Below are 22,815 nucleotides of genomic sequence, written 5' to 3' on the forward strand. Positions count from 1 at the left end.
AGGTAAGAATTTAAGAGACGTGCACCTTCTTGTCACTGACATACTGCACCAAATGTATGGGTTCAAATTCCATCAAAGCTTTGATCCCAGAAGTGAAAGATAGTATACCTAACAAAAGAAAACAGAGTTGCTCCCACATCACTCACCCATTGTGTGTCACAAGGCACTGCCTCAAACCCAACTTCCGGAAAATATCCACCACTATTTCCATAGGTGTGTGGTCTGTCACGGTGAAAGGGCTCATGTCAAGTATGCTTCTCAGTTTCAAAGGCCGAGGGCTTTCTGCTGGAAGTGATGGGGTATGCTGGGCAAAACAGACCCTGGAACTGCCAACAATCCCTTCCTGCTTCTTCCTTGCACTTTCTTTAAGGGGAAGAAAAGAAAAAAGAGCAGGAAAACTTACATTTTTGGAGTAAGATCATTTAGCGCAAAGTTCAATCAACACTACCAGGCTCTGATGCTGATATGCTGACATTGTGTTTCTATACCCACTGCTTTATTCCTGAGATGTGTTTGTGCAGAAATCACAAAAACTATTTATCATACAGCTTTAGCCATCCTTCAGCTACTGCCTTTCTCAATCCAACAGCAAAAATAAAATTTATTTACTATGGAGAGATGGAAATACTGAAAAGCTAACATACAGGAAGCATGCAGCAGCTGAAGCAGTTGTCAAAAAGAAAGCTGATCTGATAGTTCCTCTACAAGAACGACAAATAAATGGTTTCAAACCATCAGTGATTACAAACTCCTCATTTCTGATCTCCTTGTGATTACTGTCTTACTTATGCAAATGTATTTAGCTTTTTGTGAACTTGATCTGTACCCTCTTCAGTATTTGGCTACATGAGCGACTCTCCCTGTACCCCGAGCTACCTCACTGACTGACTCCAAGACAAAGCACCATGCACCATGCACCATGCACTCTCTGTAACTCAAATAAGTTTTAACTGTGGAAGTGTTTTATCAGAACAATGTTTTGCTATTCCTCCTTCTAGTCTTAAGTAAATACAAACTTAAAACCATACAATATCTGTAATTCTTTTCCCTAAAGAGATATTTGTCAATATACAACCTTACAAATTATGAAAAAATATGAGTATTTTAAGATACAATTTCCGTCACTGATTTTATGTACAAGTATTTCTTAAATAATAATTCTATTTCCCTTTGCTGGCGATTGTAATTTCAAAATCCACATTTCTTTTGCCAAGGCACAAAGCACAGCCCTAGTTATCAGACAGTTTCTAACAGCCACCCAGAGACAGGGCCCAAACAGAGCACATGCCTGATGCCAAATTTCACAGCACGCAGACAATAAGAAATGTAAAATATTTCACTCATCTCTCCACAGTACAATATTAGTTGGTGAAAAAAGAAAATCAACAAAAAGAAAAACAGCAAATAAAATACTCCCAAAGAGAAGCTTGATGCTCATTTACATTTTACAATGACTTTGACAGTAACTCTGACTGAATCCCGCTTTTCCAAATGGGAATTACTCAATTTTGAAGATGGTTGAGGATTTTGAGGAAAGTTGAATGCCCTTGAGGAAAAGAACCGTCATCAAATACTACAAAACAAACAAAAATACTGGACTAGATGCCAGTCTGGCCTACAAGTATTGTACACAAAGGCACAAAGATATTAGCATTTTATTTTATGGTCTGCTATTGGACATAATCAATATCTTCAGTAAAGCAATAGACTACGCAAGCTAACTGGACCTTAAACCTGAAATAAGTAGAAACACAGAGAGTAAGTTCTCTTTTAAACTTTACAATAATTTCTATTAGAATATATAATCATAAAATATTGGGAGATAATTACCTATTGCAATAGTTAAATCTCTTCTTAAAGCAAAGCCCACTAGTCTCTGCGATTCTTTTGACATAATAACAGGAAAACCATTATAGCTGGTTTCGTTGATCAAGTTTTCTATGTCTTCAACTGTCATATTATCCTGTGTTAAAACAGCTAACGGTGGGTCGCTTCTTCGAGGTCTCATAACATCAGCAGCAAGTGTTGTGTGAGTAAATTCCTCCTTTGCATCCAAGAAGGGATATCCATTCAGTCGGATGTGTGCCTCATAAATGCCTTCCCTCCCAAAGGCATCTCCTACCCACTTACTGGTCATGACTGCAGCCATTAAGGGCACAATATACTCCAGCCCTCCTGTTAGCTCAAAGACAATAACTACCAGGGACACAGTCATCCTTGTCACACCACCTGTAAGAAAAATGGCAGTCAGTAATGCTTCAGTGTCAAAGAATACTGAACTTGTATTTTCTGCCTTCCTGCTGAGAACTGCAAACATAACTTTGCCATCTGACAAACATTACAAAAACAGAAGCACACAAGAAAAATGAACACAGACTAAACAAGTAAAAGAGCCTTAGGGAAAATTCCTGAAGATCAGAAAGTAAAAGGATTTGAAAAATATGTGCTTGTCTTTCACATAACTTAAGAACAACTGTATACTTTTTCAAGCAATTCCTAAGTTAAAAATACTGAGAAATTAAGAAATCCAAACCCAGTAAGATAATAATTTGGAAAAAGAATGACACTAATGCAGGAAAGGAACAGATAACAACTCAACAGCTATACTGTCCAAAATATCATGAATATAATGCTGCTGTTGAATTATAAAAACTAAAGAAAACTATAAGCTGGTGAAAACTTTCTTGAACAGAAGAAAGGAGTTACGTTTCTCCTTTGCCAGCATGCAAAATGTTTGTACTACAAACATTTCTGATACCGTGCCTTCTTTCAAAGAAATCGTATTCTTCCTTCAATGCATTCAAAGTGATTTTGATTGAACCATCTAAGAAAAGAAAAAACTTCCCCCCAAAACAACGGAACAACCTCTCCAAGAACCAGAGCCATTCCACTACTGTATATGATAGTTCTTAAGCTAGGACAAGACCTCCATGAAATCTCTCCTAGTTTAGGAGCGCAATCTTCTTCCAATGAAGCAGATTTTCAACAGTTTGTAAATCAGGCCTCATATCAGACCTGTAACCAGACTCCCCAGATCATTATGGGCTTCTTAAGTTTCTGTTTGGATTAACGAACTCCAAGAACATTTATTGCTATTCATGTAGAAGTGCCAGCAGATCATGTCACCTCCTTGTAGCAACTTCAACGTTTTCAACTCTGTTTTATACATTTCAATGCATATGACACCTATAATATGTAATTACTCCTATTGATGCCGAAAAGAAATAGCAAACTCCTATTTAAGTTACTCTCTTTCCCACCACATAGTCACTTTCATATTATTCCTCAGATCATAAGGATCTAAAAGCTTACACAAAGATATGTGACTGTATTCTTCTGAAGAAAGAGAAGTCCACATTACAAGTGTTCCTATACAGCACATTTATACCTATCCCCACTTCTCGTTGTTACTTTGCTAACATAAAACAAAATAAAAATCAGATATTTGCTTTGTTACAGTTTAGTTACCTAAGCAGGCAGCAGCACCAACCATGGCATAAAGACCAGGCGTAATACAGTCGGCTCCAACTTCACACCACTCCTTGAAAATGAACCAGTCGTGATGATAGTAAGCCAGCTGCTCCACTGCAATTCCTACAATCCTTCCTGCTATTGCTCCAATTGCCATACTGGGTATGAACAACCCAGATGGAACCTACAACAGAAATGGAATAACTGCCACCACGCTGATGGGAACATATTTGTTGCATATTTTAAAAAGAAATGCAAATACTCAGACTGTCATTAAAAACGCTACAAGGTTAGGAAAACTTAATGCAAATTCCTAAGACAAAAAAGCAGATTAACACTTTACTGTTAAAAAACAACAACAACAAACACATGTCTATTGTAATTTTAGTTATTTGATCTGTTTTTCTGTTACTAACTTAACCCAAATAGGCTAGATGGCATTGCAATAAGATTTAACCAAACCATTCTGGTATGACAAGTCTTGGTTAGCCTTGTAGCTGCAAAAGGAGTGAGGATTCAACAGAGACACTGCTGTTGTGCCTCTTCTCCTCCTTTTCAAGAAACCACCAGGAATAAAATAAAACAAACAAACAGAAAAACACCAAAACCATACTGCATCTGAACATCTCATTAAACTGGAAATGCCCGTTGTTTCACCTCATAGCAGTTGTTACTATCAGAAATATATTCCACCATGACCAAGGCATGAACCTCAACTACAATTTTTACTTTTGTCTAAACACACCTTTGTCAAAATAATTTCATTTTAAAAAAACCATACCATTGGTGTCAAAGAAAAAGCCATTTAATTTTTTTTTCCACTGTAGAGCTGGGAAGCGTATGCATTATGCAGCTTGTAACTAGATTCTGCCATGGAATCCAGTAGCTGATGCAGAACTGTATTTCAGATTCTATTTACATTATTATTATATTGACAACATGTGTAGTTGCAAAGAATTTCTAACAGGTAAACCAAGGACAAATCAATATTCCACAATTTATTTCAAAGCCATCTGCATTAGTTGTATTGAAAAGGTTTAATAATCCTTCATTCCCATCCTAATTTTTACCTAATTACTGAATTACCTAATTCAGTGTTGACAGCAGTAACTGTTCAATGCCATATTCTGCTAAGAGTAAAATTGTGCACTGACATCACTAATGCTACTTCCTACAATTAATTGTGTCTGAAACCCTTTTTAATTGTTAAGTACTTTTTTCTTTCTTTTTTTTTTTGCTTAGTGAAAATCATTCTTGGGGAACACTACAGTAACACCTGAAAACATATATTATAGACACAGAAGTAATAGAATGTATTTTTGAAACTGCTGAGTTTCTAGTATGCTACACTGAGTATGTCACAGTAATTCAGTCTCCAAATGGAGACTACATTCAAATTTCTGGTCCTTTGTTAACATGAATTGTTCATGAATCTCCTTCTCTTCATCACATGTGGATAATAAGTCAAAGGTCTAACTATGATTGCAATTTTACAGGTGACTTTTTTAGCATAAGCCTCTGACTCACATGTCACAAAGCAGAGAGGAACCTCACCACAGAAAGAGCAATGAAAAAAAATCAGGTTTTACCTTCTTTCTTTTCCAGTGCATAAAGTGCCCAACTCAAGTTATACTTTAGAGAAAATGATTTATACTGTGGCAAATGCAACATCTTTAAGACAAACAAGGAATCAGGATATACACGCAAACTTCTCTAGCAATGCAGTTGCCCTTGGCACTTGTAAACTGTAACAAGTTTACTGAAAATAAAATCCTGCATACACACAACCTTTTTACTTTTGCAGCATAGTTGTGTTAAGGCCTGGAAAAAAATACGTTGCCTTATCAGTCCCCCTGGCAATCTCTGATCATGGCAGTAAAAGCAGTTGGAATCACCGTATCCTATAGGCAGCTGAGTTGCTTTGCCAATAATATCTCCAACAAATTGCGACTGCTGAAGTTATGAGAGAAGGAACCAAAAACAGATCAAGAAGCTCTACCTTTGTGTAACTTTGTGAATTCTAATACACAGTGTTCCTGGGCTGACAACTTCGTGAGACAGCTAGATGTACATGAACAGAGGAGTGGTAAGACACAGTACAGGTGTTAGAATGCTTAAATGGTAAGAGGTATCCTAATGCTTAGAAGGGCAGAGTCCTAGATATAAGTGAAATGCTATACAACAGAATTTGAGAGTGATAACTGAAATTCTGTCTTATGGAAAGCTAACATTTAAAATATACCTAACAGATTTATCTTACCCAGCAACTAGTAATCAACAGTAAAGTTTTTTTTTTAAGAGATCTAAAACCATTTATGGAGAAAGAAATCTATAAACAAAGCTGCTAGCTTTGAGAGATGGAAAAATAAAAAGGCAGTAACAAAGAAAAATAATCACAGTAGACGATGTAGCCACTGCATTCAACTTACCTTAATACCAAACGTGAAGACTGTCATGATTATTTTAAATATGAGTGCTAAACACAATTGCCATATAGCTGAATAGACTCCAGTGCCTGCTGGACGATCAGGAATATCATCTACTATTTTGCTTGCATTCATATCATTTCTGTAGTCACAGAGGGAGGAGGACTCTAATGGCCCACAGTCTGTGAAGAGCTCTTTAATAAGCTCACTAGTGTTTAGCCTCGTATATGGATTGGGAAATGCAATGACAGCTGTTATTGCTGCAACAATGATGACCTCCAGGACAGGGTACTTCCCAAATTTTGTAGATTTGCGTCGACGACACCATGCAATGTTTGCTCGGATGAAAAATGCTCCCCAAAGCCCACCAAATACTCCCAAAAGAATGAAAGGTAGCAGTTCAAAAAGGTACCAAGGAGTGTGATATTCCACATAAAAAAGAACTAGGCGGCTATTACCAAAAGGATTGATGGACCTTAAAACAAATGCAGCGACTAAAGCAGCAAAAAATGATCTCCATAAAGTTTTCAATGGGAAATAGTAACTGACCTGCAAAAAGAAATACGTGAGAATTATTTGTAAGTCAATGAAAACAAATCCTGGAAAGACTTAAAAAATAAAACTAGTACGAAACATTTCTCGGTGAAAAGAGTTTGATGGCCCTTGTGGTCAGTTTCAATTATTCTTGACTTACTAATCACTGATGTATTCAATTGTGTTTAGCATCTGAAACATTAAAGAAAAGAATGTTTAAAAACTTCTTTCAGAGAACTGTCAAATAGGTTTCTAAAGTCTCCTATGAAACGAGAAAAGCAGCCCAACAATTTTTCTTTTTAGACTGCATTTCTAGAGTGAAAAACTGGTGCATCTCTATGTAAACTGTAATTATTAGCTGACTAGGCTGAACTGCAGCAAAGTTGACATTCATCTAAAGTAAGTAAATAAACAAATAAATAAAATCTTTTACAGTTTGCCAGTAACAGAACTCAATTTCAAAATGCAAAATTACATTCTCTTTCAGGTAGGACTCTACAACTTAACGGAGTCTGAGATTTTTCACACTAAAAGAGATTTTTAAGCATCCTTCCTTTAGTGCTGTCTCTCGACATACCTCCTCCAGACTGAACAGGACTCCACCAATTGGGGCACCAAAGGCTACAGACACTCCCGCTGCTGATGCAGCTGACAATACCTGGAAAAGAACCATGGTGAAGGTTTTTTGCACTCTGTGGTGTGTTTTAAAATGAAGAACAGAATCTCAGTACAGTTATCAACTTTCCCAGGAGAACTTTCTTCATGAGGTCAAAGACACTCTGCTGCAAGCAGAGAAACAATTGGAGACTACTGTCAAAATGAATCAAGAAGAGAGAATGTAAGGAAAAATCAAATGGTTTCTTATGAGGTAGGAGAAAGGCAGAAATGCTCCAACGTGGAAACTATTTACCTTGTAGAACACTAGGGATAATATGTTGTTTTTAAGACAAAAAAAAAAAAAAAAAAAAAAAAACCTATAAAAAATCCAAATCTAAACACAAGCTAATAGAACAAATGTAATCTTTTAAGAAGCCAGTATTTTGACATTTTTTACTAAGCACATGGATAATCAATACATTCTAACTTACCTCTCGTTTTTTAGCTTCATTTGTGCTGTACTTTGGAAAGAGGTAGGAAAAAATATTCCCACAGCAGCAGGCAACATGTACCAAGGGACCTTCTTTTCCTAAACTCAAACCTGATGCTACAGCCAAGACTAAAGTGATGGTTTTTATCATCAAAGTCCACTTCCCCAGGTAACCTCTGATGATGAAGCCACTCAAAATAGTTTTTATCTGAAAGAAAACAAAATTGGTACTATATATTCTACTTCCTTTGGTAAATAATTACTTATTAGTGACTTTAGACAAGTAACTCCAAAAACAACCCTTTCAAATGAATAATTGTCACATGTTAAAATATGTATTCTCAAATAGCCACACTGGTTGCCAGAGGATTTCCATTCACCAATAACTGTAAAACGTAAAGTGATAGCATACATCAATATCATCATATTTAGTAAAAAATATATCTGCAGCAGCTTCTAGAACTGCATTCATTAGTGTATTATGTAAATTCTAAGTTAAAGTCAGAAAACTCCTGAAGGAAAAACACATCTGCTAACACTATACCTCAAGATCTTCTACTGTTGACTTACAACCCTTGTACCAATTTATTCCCTTTCAATTTTTCCCCCCTATTTCCTTGCTAAACAAAAGATTAACATTGACTTAAAAATGGAAAAATCAGCCTTTTTCGCTAAAAAGGATACCTCAATTTCCAAGGACATTACTTTGCCTAGAAGCATTATGTCATTAATCTGCAAAATACACCCATACATGACCTGCACAGGCTTAATAGGTGGGCCCATGACAACCTCATGAAGTTCAACAAGGCCACGTATTAACTCCTGCACCTGGCTCAGGGCAATCCCAAGCACAGATACAGGTTGGGCAAAGAACGGCTTGAGAGCAGCCCTGAAGAGAAGGATTTGGGAGTGCTGATTGATCAGAGATTCAATATGAGCCAGCAGTGTGCGCTTGCAGCCCAGGAGACCAACCACATCCTGGGTTGCATCAAGAGAAGTGTGACCAGCAGGTCCAGAGAGGTGGTTCTGTCTGTCTACTCTGCTCTTGTGAGACCCCACTTGGAGTATTCTGTCCAGTTGTGGAGCCCCCAACACAAGAAGGACATGGAGCTGTTGGAGCAGGTCCAAAGGAAGGCCACAAAGATGATCAGAGGGCTGGAGCACCTCTGCTATGGGACAGGCTAGAGAAGTAAAAGCTTCGAGGAGACCTTATAGCAGCTTCCTGGTACCTGAAGGGGTCTACAGGAAAGCTGGGGAGGCCATTTTATAAGGGCAGGTAGTGAAAGGATGAGGGGAAGTGGCTTTAAACTGAAAGATGGCAGATTTAGACTACATATTAGGAAGAAATTCTTTACTGTGAGGGAGGTGAGACACTGGAACAGATTGCAAAAGGAGGTTGTGGATGCCCCTTCCCTGGAAGCACACAAGGCCAGGCCGGATGGGGCTTTGAGCAACCCAGTCTAGTGAGAGATGTCCCTGCCTATAGCAGGTGGGGTGGAACTAGATGATCTTAAAGGGCCCTCCCAACCCAAACCATTCTGTGATTCTACACTGAAAATAACATAGTTACCAAAATAAAGAACAGTACGTGTATAAATGGGATCTACACAAAACAATGGCCAGCTGTTTCTTGAAACTGAAGGCGAGCTAAATTTGGAGATCAGTTTGGGATGAAATCTTACGTAGAATAATGGCATGGAACTCCAGGCTTAATATAAAGGCAAGATTTGTCCTTCCATTTCCACAGTACAAATACATGAAGAAATATTTACAGACTGATGGGAAAAGTGTGACAGTCCAAAATTTTCTTCTGTCCCCACCTCTCACCACATTCTGCATATAGCTGCAGAGAGCAAATGTAGAAAGAATGAGTTTCCAGGGTTATTAAATGAGTTTCCTTGTTAGCTTATGGTCTGATTGTCCGTGCTATTTTAGAAGACTAAAGTGAGTGCAACAGAACATCAATTGCTGTCTCTGAGGACCCGTATTCTATTAATGAACTGCTATTCTCTTATTACTGCAGGATATGGATTAGAGATGTGGAGGAAAACCTATGAACTCAATACCTGAAGTTTCAGAGCTCTTTTTTCAGCAACAGTTAGCAAGATTACTTCATTTAAATTTTAATACTGGAAGTATTTCACAGAGGCCACCCTCTTACCTCTTCTTCTGGTCCTGTAGGGCAGCAGGAATTTCCACATTTATATGAAACATCTATAATGTAACTGTTAATTAGAGCTCACCTCAGGTATTCCCGAGCCACAGGCATATGGAGCAAACACCTTCACCAGACAAACTGCTAAGAAGGCAAAGCTCAAAGCCCAGAAAATGTACATTATGTAGTTCATTATGTATGAACCTGGACCCTAAAGACAAAAAGAAAAACCCAAAATGTAAGAATACAGATATGGTGTAGGAACAAAGTCACTGCTTAAAACAGCAGAGAAGTACTCTTCTTGTAATGTACTTGCATGTACACATTTCAAGGGACAGTAATTATTACCAAGCCACCAGAATGTTGGTTTTGTCTGGAAAGCACAGCACAGACTAGATTGTATGAGTTAAAAAGTGTTCTAACACTTCATATTATGAACAGAAATAAACATTTTAATAGCTATTAGATGCTTAGATTTACTGAATACCAAGAAAGTCTTCTATATTAAGAATTGGTTTAGAGAGAAAAATAAAAGCAACATTCATTGTTTTCTAAGGATGAGAAGCTGAATTTCTTTTATTTTTTTTGCTTCTTATGACCGTGAATAAAAATTCTCATGTTATTAACAGCTCTATACTCTCCTTGTAACTTCCTTACATCTGCAACACTCCAAGTCCTCTTGCAGTGCATAAAAGACACACTTATTAGAGTATAACTAATTAATTAATTAAAATGCTGAGAGCTGAGCAGAACCCAATCCGCAGTTTATTACCCTAGCTATTCTTTTCTGTAGTCAGTAGAGCTGTTGAGCAATGATTCCACAGAACAAGTACACACTTACTTCTGCTTGCCCAATTATTAGTTCTGCCCAAGTTTTCCACTGTGGACATTTATCTCTCTCTTCAAACGTGGTCTCATTTGAACCCCAGCAACATTGTTCATGGTTAAACCACAAAGCACTAAGGCAAATGCCTTCCTTTAAGTCCGTCATCCAGTCAGCAGCAATGTCAATTAATCCAGCCAGCGCCCCTGTTGTAGAAACAGTTAGACATTAATTCATATAAACTGAAATTACAAAAAACCTGAAGAAAGAAATGTTTAAACGTCACTGATTTCCAGAACCACATTATATTAGCAATACAGTGAGATTAGTATTTCCTAACGAATCTAATATCTTGCATATTTCTCAGGATAATCACACAGTCACAGGATGGCTGCAGTGGGCAGGGCCCTGTGGGTCTATCCGCTCCAACCCCAGCTCCAGCAAGGCCACCCAGAGAAGGCTGGCCAGGCCCACATCCAGGCAACTTTTGGAGATCTCCAATGACAAGATTCCACAGTTTCTACCTATTACCACTGCTCCATGGACTGTACAGTAAAAAACTGCTTCCTCGTGTTCAGACAGATGATCTTCTGTTCCAGTTTGTGCCTACCATCACTCATCCTGTCACTGAGTACAACTGAAAAGGGTCAGGGTCCACCTCTTTTGCACCCTCCTTTCAGGTATTTACAGACATTGATGAGATCCCCCATGAATCTCTTCTCCAGGCTGAACAGGTCAGCTCTCTCTGTCTCTCTTCACCAGAGAGGCATTCCAGTTCTTTCCCCATCTCTATGGCCTTCTGCTGGACTCCTTCCAGCATGTCTAGGTGTCATACTTGGGGGGTCCAGAAAAAATGATGTCTCTTCCCCTCCCTTTTCCTTTTCTCTCTTCTTTTACCCAAGCTATACTTCTCCAGTAGTCCACTAAAACAAATGAGTTAAGAGTCAAAAGTGGACTCTCATTGTTTTCTGACAAAAACCATAATGCACCTTCTGACAAACAACCTGATCACGCTTCAAAGGACTCCTTAGCTATGAGAGCAGAGTTTGTACAGAACAAGATATTTTAAAACAAATAATTCTTACCATGCCAACAATAGTGTTAGAACATCATAAGTAAATACCATATAAATGTCTCAGGGTAAACATGTAAAATTCCTACTGCAGGTAACAAGCAGTATAGAAAAAAGTAGCTCTCCAACTCAAAGCTTAAGAGGGATTCTGTGTGGCAACTATATGCTGAAAACCTACTGAAGAGCCCTCAAAAAGGTATTAGGTAGGAAATTGCTTCTAAGGGTTCTTTAAGAAGTATTTAAACAACCTTATTTAAAGGAAAGAAAAAAACAAAACACTTTTATGTGACAACAATATACTGAAAAAACACATCTAAAGTCATCTCTTTTTGTGAACCTGTACAACTGTTAATTAGCTATAGTTTCCTATTTTAAGGTATTAATCACTACCAGAAATAGCTGTCAAGTGTCAGCCCCTGAGCTTACTTGTGTAAAATCGAATCATAGAATGGCCAGGGTTGGAAGGGACCTCAAGGATCATGAATCTCCAACCCCCTGCCACAGGCTGGGCCAACAACTTCCACATTTAATACCAGCCCAGGCTGCCCAGGGCCCCATCCAACCTGGCCTTGAACACCTCCAGGGATGGACGGGGCATCCACAGCCTCTCTGGACAGCTGTTCCAGCACCAGACTGAGTTCCAGAAACATTTTCTCCTGATTTACTCATCTATATTTACTAGTTTCCAGAGACCCTCAGTCTGGGCCAAACAAATTCTAACACAGTGTTTCTGTTGAGTAGAATTTAAATTAAATCATCTGAAATACACAAATGTAAGACTTCTCCATGACTGAAATCAAGGCTATACTACTTAAGACTCACTGGACACATACAAGAGAAAATAACTGAGACTGAAAAAAACTGAGGAATGTCCATGGACAGAATTTGCTAGCTTTGGTGAACAGAAACACTGTAGTGATTTTAATATGCACTGCAGCTTTGGAGCAGGAGGAAGAGAAAAAAAAAAGACAAGACCTAAGCCACACAAAACCACAGCACTTTGTCACCCAAATTAACCAAATTAACATAAGCAATTTCCAATAATTCTACACTCCCAGTTTGTATATTCGGAGGTATAGACACACTTTGCATATACATTAAACTATGTGTGATTTGTGAAAGTGATTACGTATATACGTTAAGAATTATACACTTACCATGCCTTCTTAATAAGTGTATCTGTGTTATGCATTATGATCAAATCTTCCTAGGATTTAATCTAACAATTCTGTTTAGAAACATCTGTTTGGAAAAACTGGGCAAAAAGTTTGCATCCTCTTACTACTGCACATTTTGGTCACTCCAAACCACGACGATGGAAAGCAGCATGGCAACACAGTGAGGCCACAAACTATCAAACATTATTAGCTGTAGAACTCACCCCTAAAAGAAATTCAGTGGAAAAAGGTTTTGTTTCCTATTTCATTAGTAAATCCTTCCTGTGAAATGCTTTTACCTATAAATCAAGATAGCCACTGTTTTCTTTCCCCCATGAAATTAAAGTGCAAGCCTCAACCAGCTTTTGACAAAGTTGGTAGATAACACACAAAGGAAGAGCAAAATAAAAGAATATTTTTTTTTTTTTTTAATTACCTGAGGCCAAGCCAGTAAGTGTGACTACGAGCCATCCTGACCATGCATCATACAAACTTTTTGTCATCTCCCATGCTGATTCTTTCTTCTTGCTGTTAATCTGCAGAGAGAAATCATTACACATAGTTGTGGGGTTTTTTTTCCAATAATGTGAGAAAACAAAAACTATAAATATGTTATGCACCTAGCTGAAATTTGTCCTTAGCTTGTTCTTATGATTATCCAAATGTCTTAGGATTTTTCATACTGTTAAGGAAGAGACAAACTATGTGCAACAAACAAAGGGACTGAGAAAGAAAAAAAATACAATAAAAATAATGAGAAGAAAACAGAATAGTAGGCAAGGAAATCCAGACAAGAATTACCATCCCTAAAAGAAATGCATTTATTTTCAGAATCTCCCCTCTCAAATCAGCTTTCTGCAGTAGCATGTCTTTCAAAACACATCCTTCCCTATCTTATATCTCTGATTACATGGCTAGACATTCTCATGTCATTCAGGGCATATTTATAAATTTCCTAGTAGTTCCGTAACTGTAAATCCTGTCAACTGTAAATTCTGTCCAACTTCTCCGGTCTCAGATGTTAAAATAAATAACAGTTGTGAGACTTCACTTTACATAATCTATTCCCAGATGTGATCTGTGTCGCCATGACTTGGTGAGTCCTATCATTCTGTCCACTTGCATATCCACTAGATCTTAACAAACACATCTAGAAATGAAATTATGAAATAAAGCATTGCACAGAAAACACCTTACTTAAAAAAAAAAACAAAAAACATTCAATCACAGTACTTATGTGCAGAGATCCATTGCCCAAAGATCTTCCATTCCCACCAGAAAACTATAGACCTGCAGATGCTTTGCTTTTTGGACTGGTGTTAAGATTTCTTTTTCAATCATGTCAGAGTGAAAACACTGCATTCATCCTACATTTGCTTCCAGAAAGCTAAAAATGGATGTCCTCAAAGAAAGCAGAATAACTACAGGGTGTTGAATGTGAAAAAGTCTCTTTCCTGACTCCTCCCTGCAATTATGACTCATTTTTAACTATTCATTTTGATCAGCTAAAAATATTTCAGGAGAGATTTCATCTCCAAATTTATTTTTGTTTTTGGGGCAATTTAGTGTAAGCATTCCAAAAGTTTTGCAGTCAGGCTCCAAACAGTGTATTTCCTCCCCAAAGATTACTAAACAAGTCTGTTAAATGACTGATGCTATCTTGTCCAACAGTAATACAGCCAGAGCCCACTTCATGAAAGAACTCATAGCAGAGAACACTGAGGAGGGTGAATGGCCTCAACTTAGAAGACCTGATTAAGAAATCAAGTTTTGGGATGGGAGGGTGGAAAGAACATTCCCTATTTTGGGTCCATCTTTTTTTGTTAAACATATACATGCTCATAAGTGCTTTTAGATATGAGAATTTTCACTTTTCACAGTCAAAACAACCACAGCACTACATAGCAGTAGCACAGACACACTTGTACAGTACAGCTATCACCACAAGCACTATCAGACTACCGCAAATTCGTCTATGGTGGAAAATAGCCTTAATACACAACAACTGCAAGCAAAACAGTCCTGTAAAACTGTGCTGGGGGATGAGACATGGAGAGGAGGGAGGTAGAGCATGACTATTCCCACTCAGTTAAATTACTACTTCCTTTTCAAGTCACAGTGCTGTTGCAAGATTGCAGGGATCAGTGAATCAGTGCTTTATTTATAGTGTGAGGGTCGTTCTAGTTGATATAAATACTTACAAATTTAAAGTCTGCCTATATTTATATCCATTACTAACCCAGACCTCAACTCTATCACCCAAATAAACACGTCTTCCATGTATTGTTATTGATCTCATGTACCCGTCTGTGCCTTTCTCTGTCTTTGCACTTCTCTCGAACCCAGTCAATGGTATGGAAGTCATCGTACGTTCCTACTCCAGGAATTGGTTCATCCAGAAGATCCAGTAAATGTGTTGAACTGTTGATGCTTCCTCCATTTGTCATTGTATAATGAGTTCCTGTGGCAGAGGAAAGACAAAAATTCTGTAATAAACGAGTACTGTAATGTTCATGACATGGCATATAAAATTACTGTGCAGGTAATTAAGACACTTTCTGTAATATGTGTATGCTACTTCATCTAGCTGTTTTCTTTTTTGTCATTCAACTGTAGGTTAAATTTTCCCATTAGCAACTTCATCTTTTATGTTGTTTAAATAGAAATTAATGTATCACAGTCAAATTATTGTTCCACTTTGTGTGCAGACTCCTGAGAAATTTCAGTAGAACCAGCTGAAAAAATGAGTGGCTCTGACACATTTAACTTGAAATTTATTTCTGTTTATGAACTACTAGAAGAAAATTTGACGAAGGGAACAAAATCAGATAGCAGATGAAGTTGATAGCACCTCAAGTTACTACTTATTTCTCAGTATTCATACTGTTGTTCATCACTCTCCAACATGTCTGAATTAAACCTAAAACATTATCAACAGATCATGTGAATGCAGCTAGAAAATAAGAGCAAGTCAAGCAAGCAGGTTGATGGTTTTTTTTCCTCATTCCTGGCAACTCACAGAACAGATCTCAGTCATGAAAAGTTGGAAATCTTGTAAATAGAAAATGTCTTCTACCAATTTATCATCCTAATTCCTTTACAGCCAACTTACACAGCAAAACCCCCCAGTAATATTTCTTTCAGTGATCAGACTAAAAAGAGCATGAGGACTAGGAAGAACTTCTCCTTCCTCCAAAGTGGACCAAAAGTGTTGTTTTTTTAAGCTTACATATGTCAGTAATTCTGCAATATCTTTTGGTATTGCAGATGGTATGGTATATTTTGAGTTCCTGGGGTACATTTACAAACTCCAAGTATAATTTTCTTCTGGATATCTGTCTGAACATTCGCACGGCTTTCATTCTCCCACCCTGAGTGCTTCTGCAGCAGTAAATGCTATAAAGAGAACATTTATATTGAGGTTAAAACAGACAACAATGATTTAAAGAGTGGTTACTCTCACTTGTTTGACCACAAACAAAATAATTTGGCCAATGCAAATGGTACACCACAATAATGTCTATTCTTAAAGATGAAATCACAAGTTGGCCAGCACTAATGTCAGCTCAGATGGGCTCAGCCTCCTGGTGGCATTAGGATTTTTCAACACATCAAAAAAATCTTCAAAGATCCAACCTGGAAACTGCTTCTAAAGGCTATGAATGCCAAGTTCATCAGCCCCAGCCGAAGCAACAACTGCCAATAATGATTTATTTAGAAGTAAAACGCACTTTTTTCCCTTTAAACTTGTGAAGTCTGAGCTCTAGCAACGACAGCACAACACACAGCATTAAATTCTTCCACGTCTCCACCATAACCTCAAAGTCTCTTCCCAAAGCTGCAGCTGGTGTCTCTTACAGCAGATATGAAGAAGCATCACCTGTGTTCCAGTTAATAAAAGTTTAACAACAAGAAAAAGATCAGATTTACAAATGGATGTGAATGTGAAAAGCTTGCTCTAGGATAAGAGATTCCATTCTCTTGCTATTTCCAATATTGGTAACTAGGAAAGAAATCTAACATACAGACCTGACTCCTCAAAAGCGTAGGAGGATCTACTGGATGGGACAGTAAGCAAAGTCACACTGCAATGATTAGTTTAGCCCTCAAATTTTGAGAAATTAAAAACAAACAAACAAACAAACAAAACAGAAGTCACATTGAAAGTATTATTTTTACATGAAATTAACCTTTCACAAAGCAAGGGGACATACATTAGAATTCACATTGTAATTCAGCCACAGCTTAATTATTAATCTGTAACATTTCACTGAAATTAAGCAGTTTCCAGAACCTGGGTGAGCACAGTAGAACAAAAAGCTTGCCTTTGCCCGAGAGCGTGGTTTTATGTCCTGCTATACATGAAACAGTATCAGGCTACAGGGAGCACAGCCTTGGGCCATGTAAGGCAAAGGGCAGCTGAGAGCTGGAAAAACCTCACGAACAGCAGTGTCTGATCTGACACATATCACAAGGTGTGGAACCAGGTTCCTTCCAGGGAAGCCATCAGGGATGGCACCACACACTGCACAGACAGCACTTGAGCAGGATAACAATGAATGGCTGTTGCCTGGACACACTAAAAATGCCACTGAAATTGTGCCAATTTCACACTTTGCCAGCATTTGCTAAGTCACAGGATGGGATACATGTGGCACATCAAACACTGGATTACAAATGATTACTGAGTGATGGTGAGGAGATGCAGAACAAGATGTGAAGCTGAAGAGGTGATTTCCTTGAATACAGAGCTTGAATGCACTATTATATAGTGCCAAATGAGAAACAGGCTGCAGTGACACTCTGCACTGGAGTGTGGTAGAAAGGCCACTCTGTAGAAGAGCATCAAGAGGACAACTGTGTAAGAGCCAACAATCAGTATGTAAAATACAGTCTGACAGAGGTAGGACAGGACATTCTCTAGCTAATATGAGATATATTGCCTAGAACTATTCCAAAGCAGAATTTAGAGAAATGTATCTTTACAAGATTCAACCCATTTCAAATGTCTGCATCCCTTTCTTTCCTTCCTTCTCTAGCACTCCACTCTACTCCACTCTGTAAGTAGAGTTCCTTCCAGCTATAACAATTTTCACAAGCATAAACACATGCAAAATTTCATCATGTCATGCCACCTTCATTATTTTATTTTCAGTTTAAACACTGTGCTTAAGTCCTTGCCATTCATATGTATTTTTCAACACAACAGTCTAGCCTCCAAGCGGGAAATCATCAATTACCACAGAAGGTAATTAATACCTTGCACAGCCTCTAGCTATAACAACTCCATTTTCCAGATGCACATACCTAAGCTGCCATTTGGCTATGAAGAAAGTAAAGCCTTATTTTTTTTTTTCTTCTTATGCATGAATTTGCATAAGGCTTTATTAGATTGGGAAGCTGATAGCAAAAATGACAAGCAGAACTTTTGTTATTATAGTTATTCCAAACTAACTCATGTTACTACAGGGAGGCAAATAATATGCTGTTTCCCTCAGAGCCTCAGTGTAACTCCTTTCAGAGGCTCAATATAACTCATAGAAAAAGTTACGAAGCAAATCTGGCACAATCCTTCCACACTACACAAAACTTTAGAAGCCAAGGTAGCTGTCTCACCTTAGACTTCCTGTCCACCAGCGTATTCACCAATCCTGTATTCTCAGCTCGCAGCTAGTGAGCTTCTACAGTCACACACTGCAAGCTTGCAGACCTTAAAAGCTTTTAGGCAATGAAAGGAATGTGCTTCTTCTGAGAAATGGGATTGCCTTTTCCAGGTGGTCCAACTCCTGTTGGTTTGGCCTGACTTATTCCCAGGAAGGTAACTGACCTCTGTTATCCTTCCACGTGCACAGCTCCAAGCCTTCAGCACAATCCTTACACAGCAACCAGATCTGCCAGTGATGAAGCATTGCTTCAAGTGAAGTGGAGCAACAAAACAAAAGCAACCAACACATGTAAAACTGACTAAACAACTTCATATTTAGTCACAACTCCCAAACAAGAAACTCAGCTTTTTTAACTGCTGCTATACTTGCAATAACCTGTCCATATTAAAGATCAGAATCACAGCCCTGAGGAGTATTTTACACAGCCTACTGAAGGAAGTATTTTGTAGCATCTTCACCTCGCCACACACAAAAAAAAACTCAGACCAACAAACACACACATACACACACCCACCAAACAACCCCCCAGAGCTCTCCACAGACCTCACCAACAACCCAACAACAAAATAAACAGGAATATGAAGAGACAAATGTTGAGACTGTCTTAGTTGGATTCCAAGTTCCCAGTTCCAGTAGTTTCAATGAAGTATCTTGCAATACGTTGGAAGAAAAAACTGTAATAAGCACTAAGGAGTTGGACTTGATGATCCACGAGTCCCTTCCAACTTAGGACTCTGTTGATTCTGTGATTCAGGTGAACTGTAAGACACTGCATCTTGGTAGGCCTGACCAGAACAACATATAGAAAACCATGGACAAAAAGAGAAGAAGGGAAGTAGATTCCAACAGCATAAAACCACTCATCTCTCAGGAAGTGTTTCCTTTGTAAATGAGAATGAAAAAATACCATCCGAAATAACTTGTGCGGATGCTTGATGGAGAAGGCAATCCTTGCAGGAACTGACATACACCATGCTGTTCCTCATAGTTTCCCTCTAAACATGAATGGATATAAAACAGCCATTGGTTCCAAACACTGATCCAACTTACATTTGTCTGACTAGTCTCTCCTCACATAAGGTAGGAGTGGAGAAATTACAAAATGAGTATTTTATTACACTCACACAAGATGTTTTAGATGTTACAGCTTTCTCCTTGCCTTTCGTCCCCTTGAAGCAAGGAATCTCCCTTTCCTTACACTCTATACAGGCCTCACAAAAGCTGTTCACAATCTTGACTGACATTCAAACTATGACAAAACACATGGCTAAAAGTTGATTTTTGTAGATTACAAAGCATTTGTCACGTGCTGTGTAAGGCACTTTTACCTCCTACTGTAGTGATCCCTTATACTCTGGCAACTTCACAGATTTCTTTCCAAAGATTTGAAAGCAACACTTGGCAACATGCAGCTGATGGAAAATCCTGGATTTTGTTTGTCTTTAAAAGAAGATAACCTGTAAGTCTTGAGCTACTTCATTTAAAAAGAAAAAGGCAAAGACAAATGCCTTTAGAACAAGAGCAAATCATTACTGACTCATTCACTATGACACAGCTCGAAAGTTTCCCAGATAAAGCATTTCAGAACACTAATAAATGAAAATGTTAGTGGCTGACAGTCACGTGAGGTTGCATTTCTCATTTCACATATCTCTCAAATCAAGTGCTCAGCGAAAGTATCCATTAGATCATAAACATCTTCAGGGTGCTCCTATCCTTGTCCCTGGTATAAAGAACTGAAAAGCCAACAGACTTGGCATTCTCTCCTCTAGGAATGCACCTGGTTCCAGTTTCCACATTATGATTCAATAATCCCACTGAAGGTACAGTCAAAAAACTTTAAGAAATGAGGGATCATGTGCTTCAGTTATGTAAGTATACTGTTTCACACGAGGAAGGGGTTTTATAACATACTTGATGCTCCCAATTCCTGCTCAGCTGTTCAAGAATCTTTCCTGACTGTTTCCTCGTGTGCAGTATTTCTTCTTGTATCGTAAAAAAAAATGAGAAGTGGAACATCGATATTTAATACAAATACTGTTTCCTGGGTAATCAAACAGTGCACAATAGATTTTTATGAGGTTCTGAATCATATGTTTGCTTATCTAAACAATTACCCAATATTGTCTATAGAAGAAATGTACACAGCTTCCACAGAGACCGGAACCTGGACATGAATAGGCACAAGAGGGTGGCTGGCAAGCAAGAGACCAGAACTTCATCATAAATTCTAAGACCCCCTACATATGCCATACAGCATATGATCTGCATCTTCTGAATGCATATCACAAAATACTCAGCTTGCATCAGCTTAGAGCATTTTCTGATATGAAACATCTCTCAGGACACAGCAATGCAGCAAGGCTGAGCTAATCTTGTTCAACCCATTTCTACCTCCCATTCTCGGGCATACACTTCCACTCTCACCCCTGGATCAGCTCTGTCACACCATGAGTCTGCACAAAAAAACAATCTAAAATGCTGATACAACTAAGCAGGCAAAAGCATACTCTGCCTTTAAACAGACCTAGAGTCAAGGCACGGTGCTTTCAGCCAAGAACAGAGAGAGAGAAGAGATGGGGAATGGTAAACAGGCTCACTCTTTTCCACAGCAACAAACTATCAGACCAGTTACACCAAAATACATAAACGGATCCTTGGGGTCTTGTTAAATTTTAATTATGTCTTTCTGCTGGAAACAATTCAGAACTCCTATCAATACTAATATTAATATCCAGCTAGCATACAGCAATATCTGTTACACAGAGCTCAAAATCCCCAAAGATGACTGTTTAAAAAGGTTTCAGAACTGTGAACACAATAGATAAACAATGTCAAAAGATTCAGGTTAGATATAAGGATTTTTGTCTTTTACAGTGAGTGTTGAGGCACTGGAACAGGTTGCCCAGTGATGTGGTTGATGACAGTTTCCTTGGAAACTTTCAAGGTGAGGCTGGATAAAGCCCTGGGCAGCCTGATGTAGCTGCGCTGTCCCCGTGCATTGCAGGGGAGATGGACTACATGGCCTTCAGAGGTCTCTTCTATCATTAGGAATTCTATGATAACGGAACCAATGTCAGAGCAAGTACAGGACTCAATTTCTCCAAGGTGTTTCTCTGTAATCAACTTAATGCTAACACCTACAATAAGAATTCACTAGTTTGCTGCAGCTCACACATCCCTTGCTCCAGAAGATGCACAACTACACAGTACTCTGCTCAGCTGCAGTCTGCCTGGCTGACATCCATGCAATGTGTTCTATTTGTGTTACTTTAAGCAGTGAGAAAGGAGGAAAAAAAAAAAATGCACTGCTGTGAGTGAAAATGAAGCTAATCAGTTTACACCAGAGGCTGGAATAAGCCCTCCTTGACATGCCCATACAAACCTGCTGAGTGCTAAAATCAGCAGGGGCTGTATCTTTCCAGATACTAATCCAAGGCTTTGCTTCACCCGTGTCCTTGGGCATTAGGCAGCAAGGGGAATGAAGGCAGGGAAGAGTCCGGGTGCAACGTACACCATAAGGATTGTTTACACTCATAACAAAGAAGGTTTGTATGCACAAGGTACGTCGCAGTGCCTGAGCTGCTTTCCGTATCAGTATTCAGACTTCAAAATAGAAGGCTTTCAGTGAAAGGAGAAAAAAAAAGAAACTACTGGCAATTTATTTAAATTTGTCAGTAATCGCTCAAGAAAAGGCATTAAGCATTATTGTCTTTTCCAGACCAGAAATAACTTGTAAATTTCAGAATGAGAAGCACAAATACACTCCGCTGGGTGAAACACTGGCTGGATGGCCGGGCCCAAAGAGTTGTGGTCAGTGGAGGTAAATCCAGTTGGTGGCCAGTCATGAGTGGCATCCCCCAGGGCTTGGTACTGGGGCTGCTTCTATTTAACATCTTTATTAACCATCTTGATGAGGGGATTGACTGCACCCTCAGTAAGTTCACATATGACATCAAGTTGGGATGGAATGTTGATCTGCCAGAGGGGAGAAAGACACTACAGAGGGACCTGGATAGACCAGATCAATGGGCCAAGGTTGACTGTGTGAGTTTCAATAGGGTAAAGTGTCAGGTCCTGCATTTTGGCTACAACAACCCCATGCAACCCTACAGGCTTAGGGAAGAGTAGCTGGAAAACTGCCTGATGGAAAGAGACCTTGGTGCACTGATGGGCAGTTGGCTGAATACGAGCCAGCAGTGTGCCCAGGTGGCCAAGAAGGCCAATGGCATCCTGGCTTATATCAGGAATGGAGTGGTGAGCAGGACCAGGGAAGTCATCCTGCCCCTGTACCAGGCACTGGTGAGGCCTCACCTCGAGTGCTGTGTTCAGTTTTGGGCACCTCAGTACAGAAAGGACATGGAGATACTGGAGCAGGTGCAAAGAAGGGCAACAAGGCTGGGGGAAGGGCTTGGAGAATGTGG

At 38.8% G+C, this 22,815-nt stretch overlaps 1 protein-coding gene across 5 annotated transcripts in view; it reads right to left on the minus strand.

Moving 5' to 3' along the window:
* The window catches only part of CLCN3 (Cl-/H+ antiporter 3), a 58,773-nt gene that overhangs the window by 6,821 nt on the left and 29,137 nt on the right, over positions 1 to 22,815 (minus strand). For all 5 annotated transcript variants that reach the window (XM_085222067.1, XM_085222071.1, XM_085222068.1 and 2 more), the window contains 10 exons: positions 15,029 to 15,186; positions 13,162 to 13,261; positions 10,515 to 10,702; positions 9,762 to 9,884; positions 7,520 to 7,726; positions 7,009 to 7,089; positions 5,901 to 6,446; positions 3,469 to 3,655; positions 1,831 to 2,229; positions 147 to 363 (listed from right to left, as the gene is read on the minus strand). In XM_085222067.1, the coding sequence (XP_085078193.1) occupies positions 147 to 363; positions 1,831 to 2,229; positions 3,469 to 3,655; positions 5,901 to 6,446; positions 7,009 to 7,089; positions 7,520 to 7,726; positions 9,762 to 9,884; positions 10,515 to 10,702; positions 13,162 to 13,261; positions 15,029 to 15,186 (2,206 nt within the window). The remainder of the gene's footprint in view (positions 1 to 146; positions 364 to 1,830; positions 2,230 to 3,468; positions 3,656 to 5,900; positions 6,447 to 7,008; positions 7,090 to 7,519; positions 7,727 to 9,761; positions 9,885 to 10,514; positions 10,703 to 13,161; positions 13,262 to 15,028; positions 15,187 to 22,815) is intronic.

This window comes from Meleagris gallopavo, chromosome 4 (genome assembly GCF_905368555.1).
Source record: "Meleagris gallopavo chromosome 4, MGAL_WU_HG_1.1, whole genome shotgun sequence".
NCBI lineage: Eukaryota > Metazoa > Chordata > Aves > Galliformes > Phasianidae > Meleagris > Meleagris gallopavo.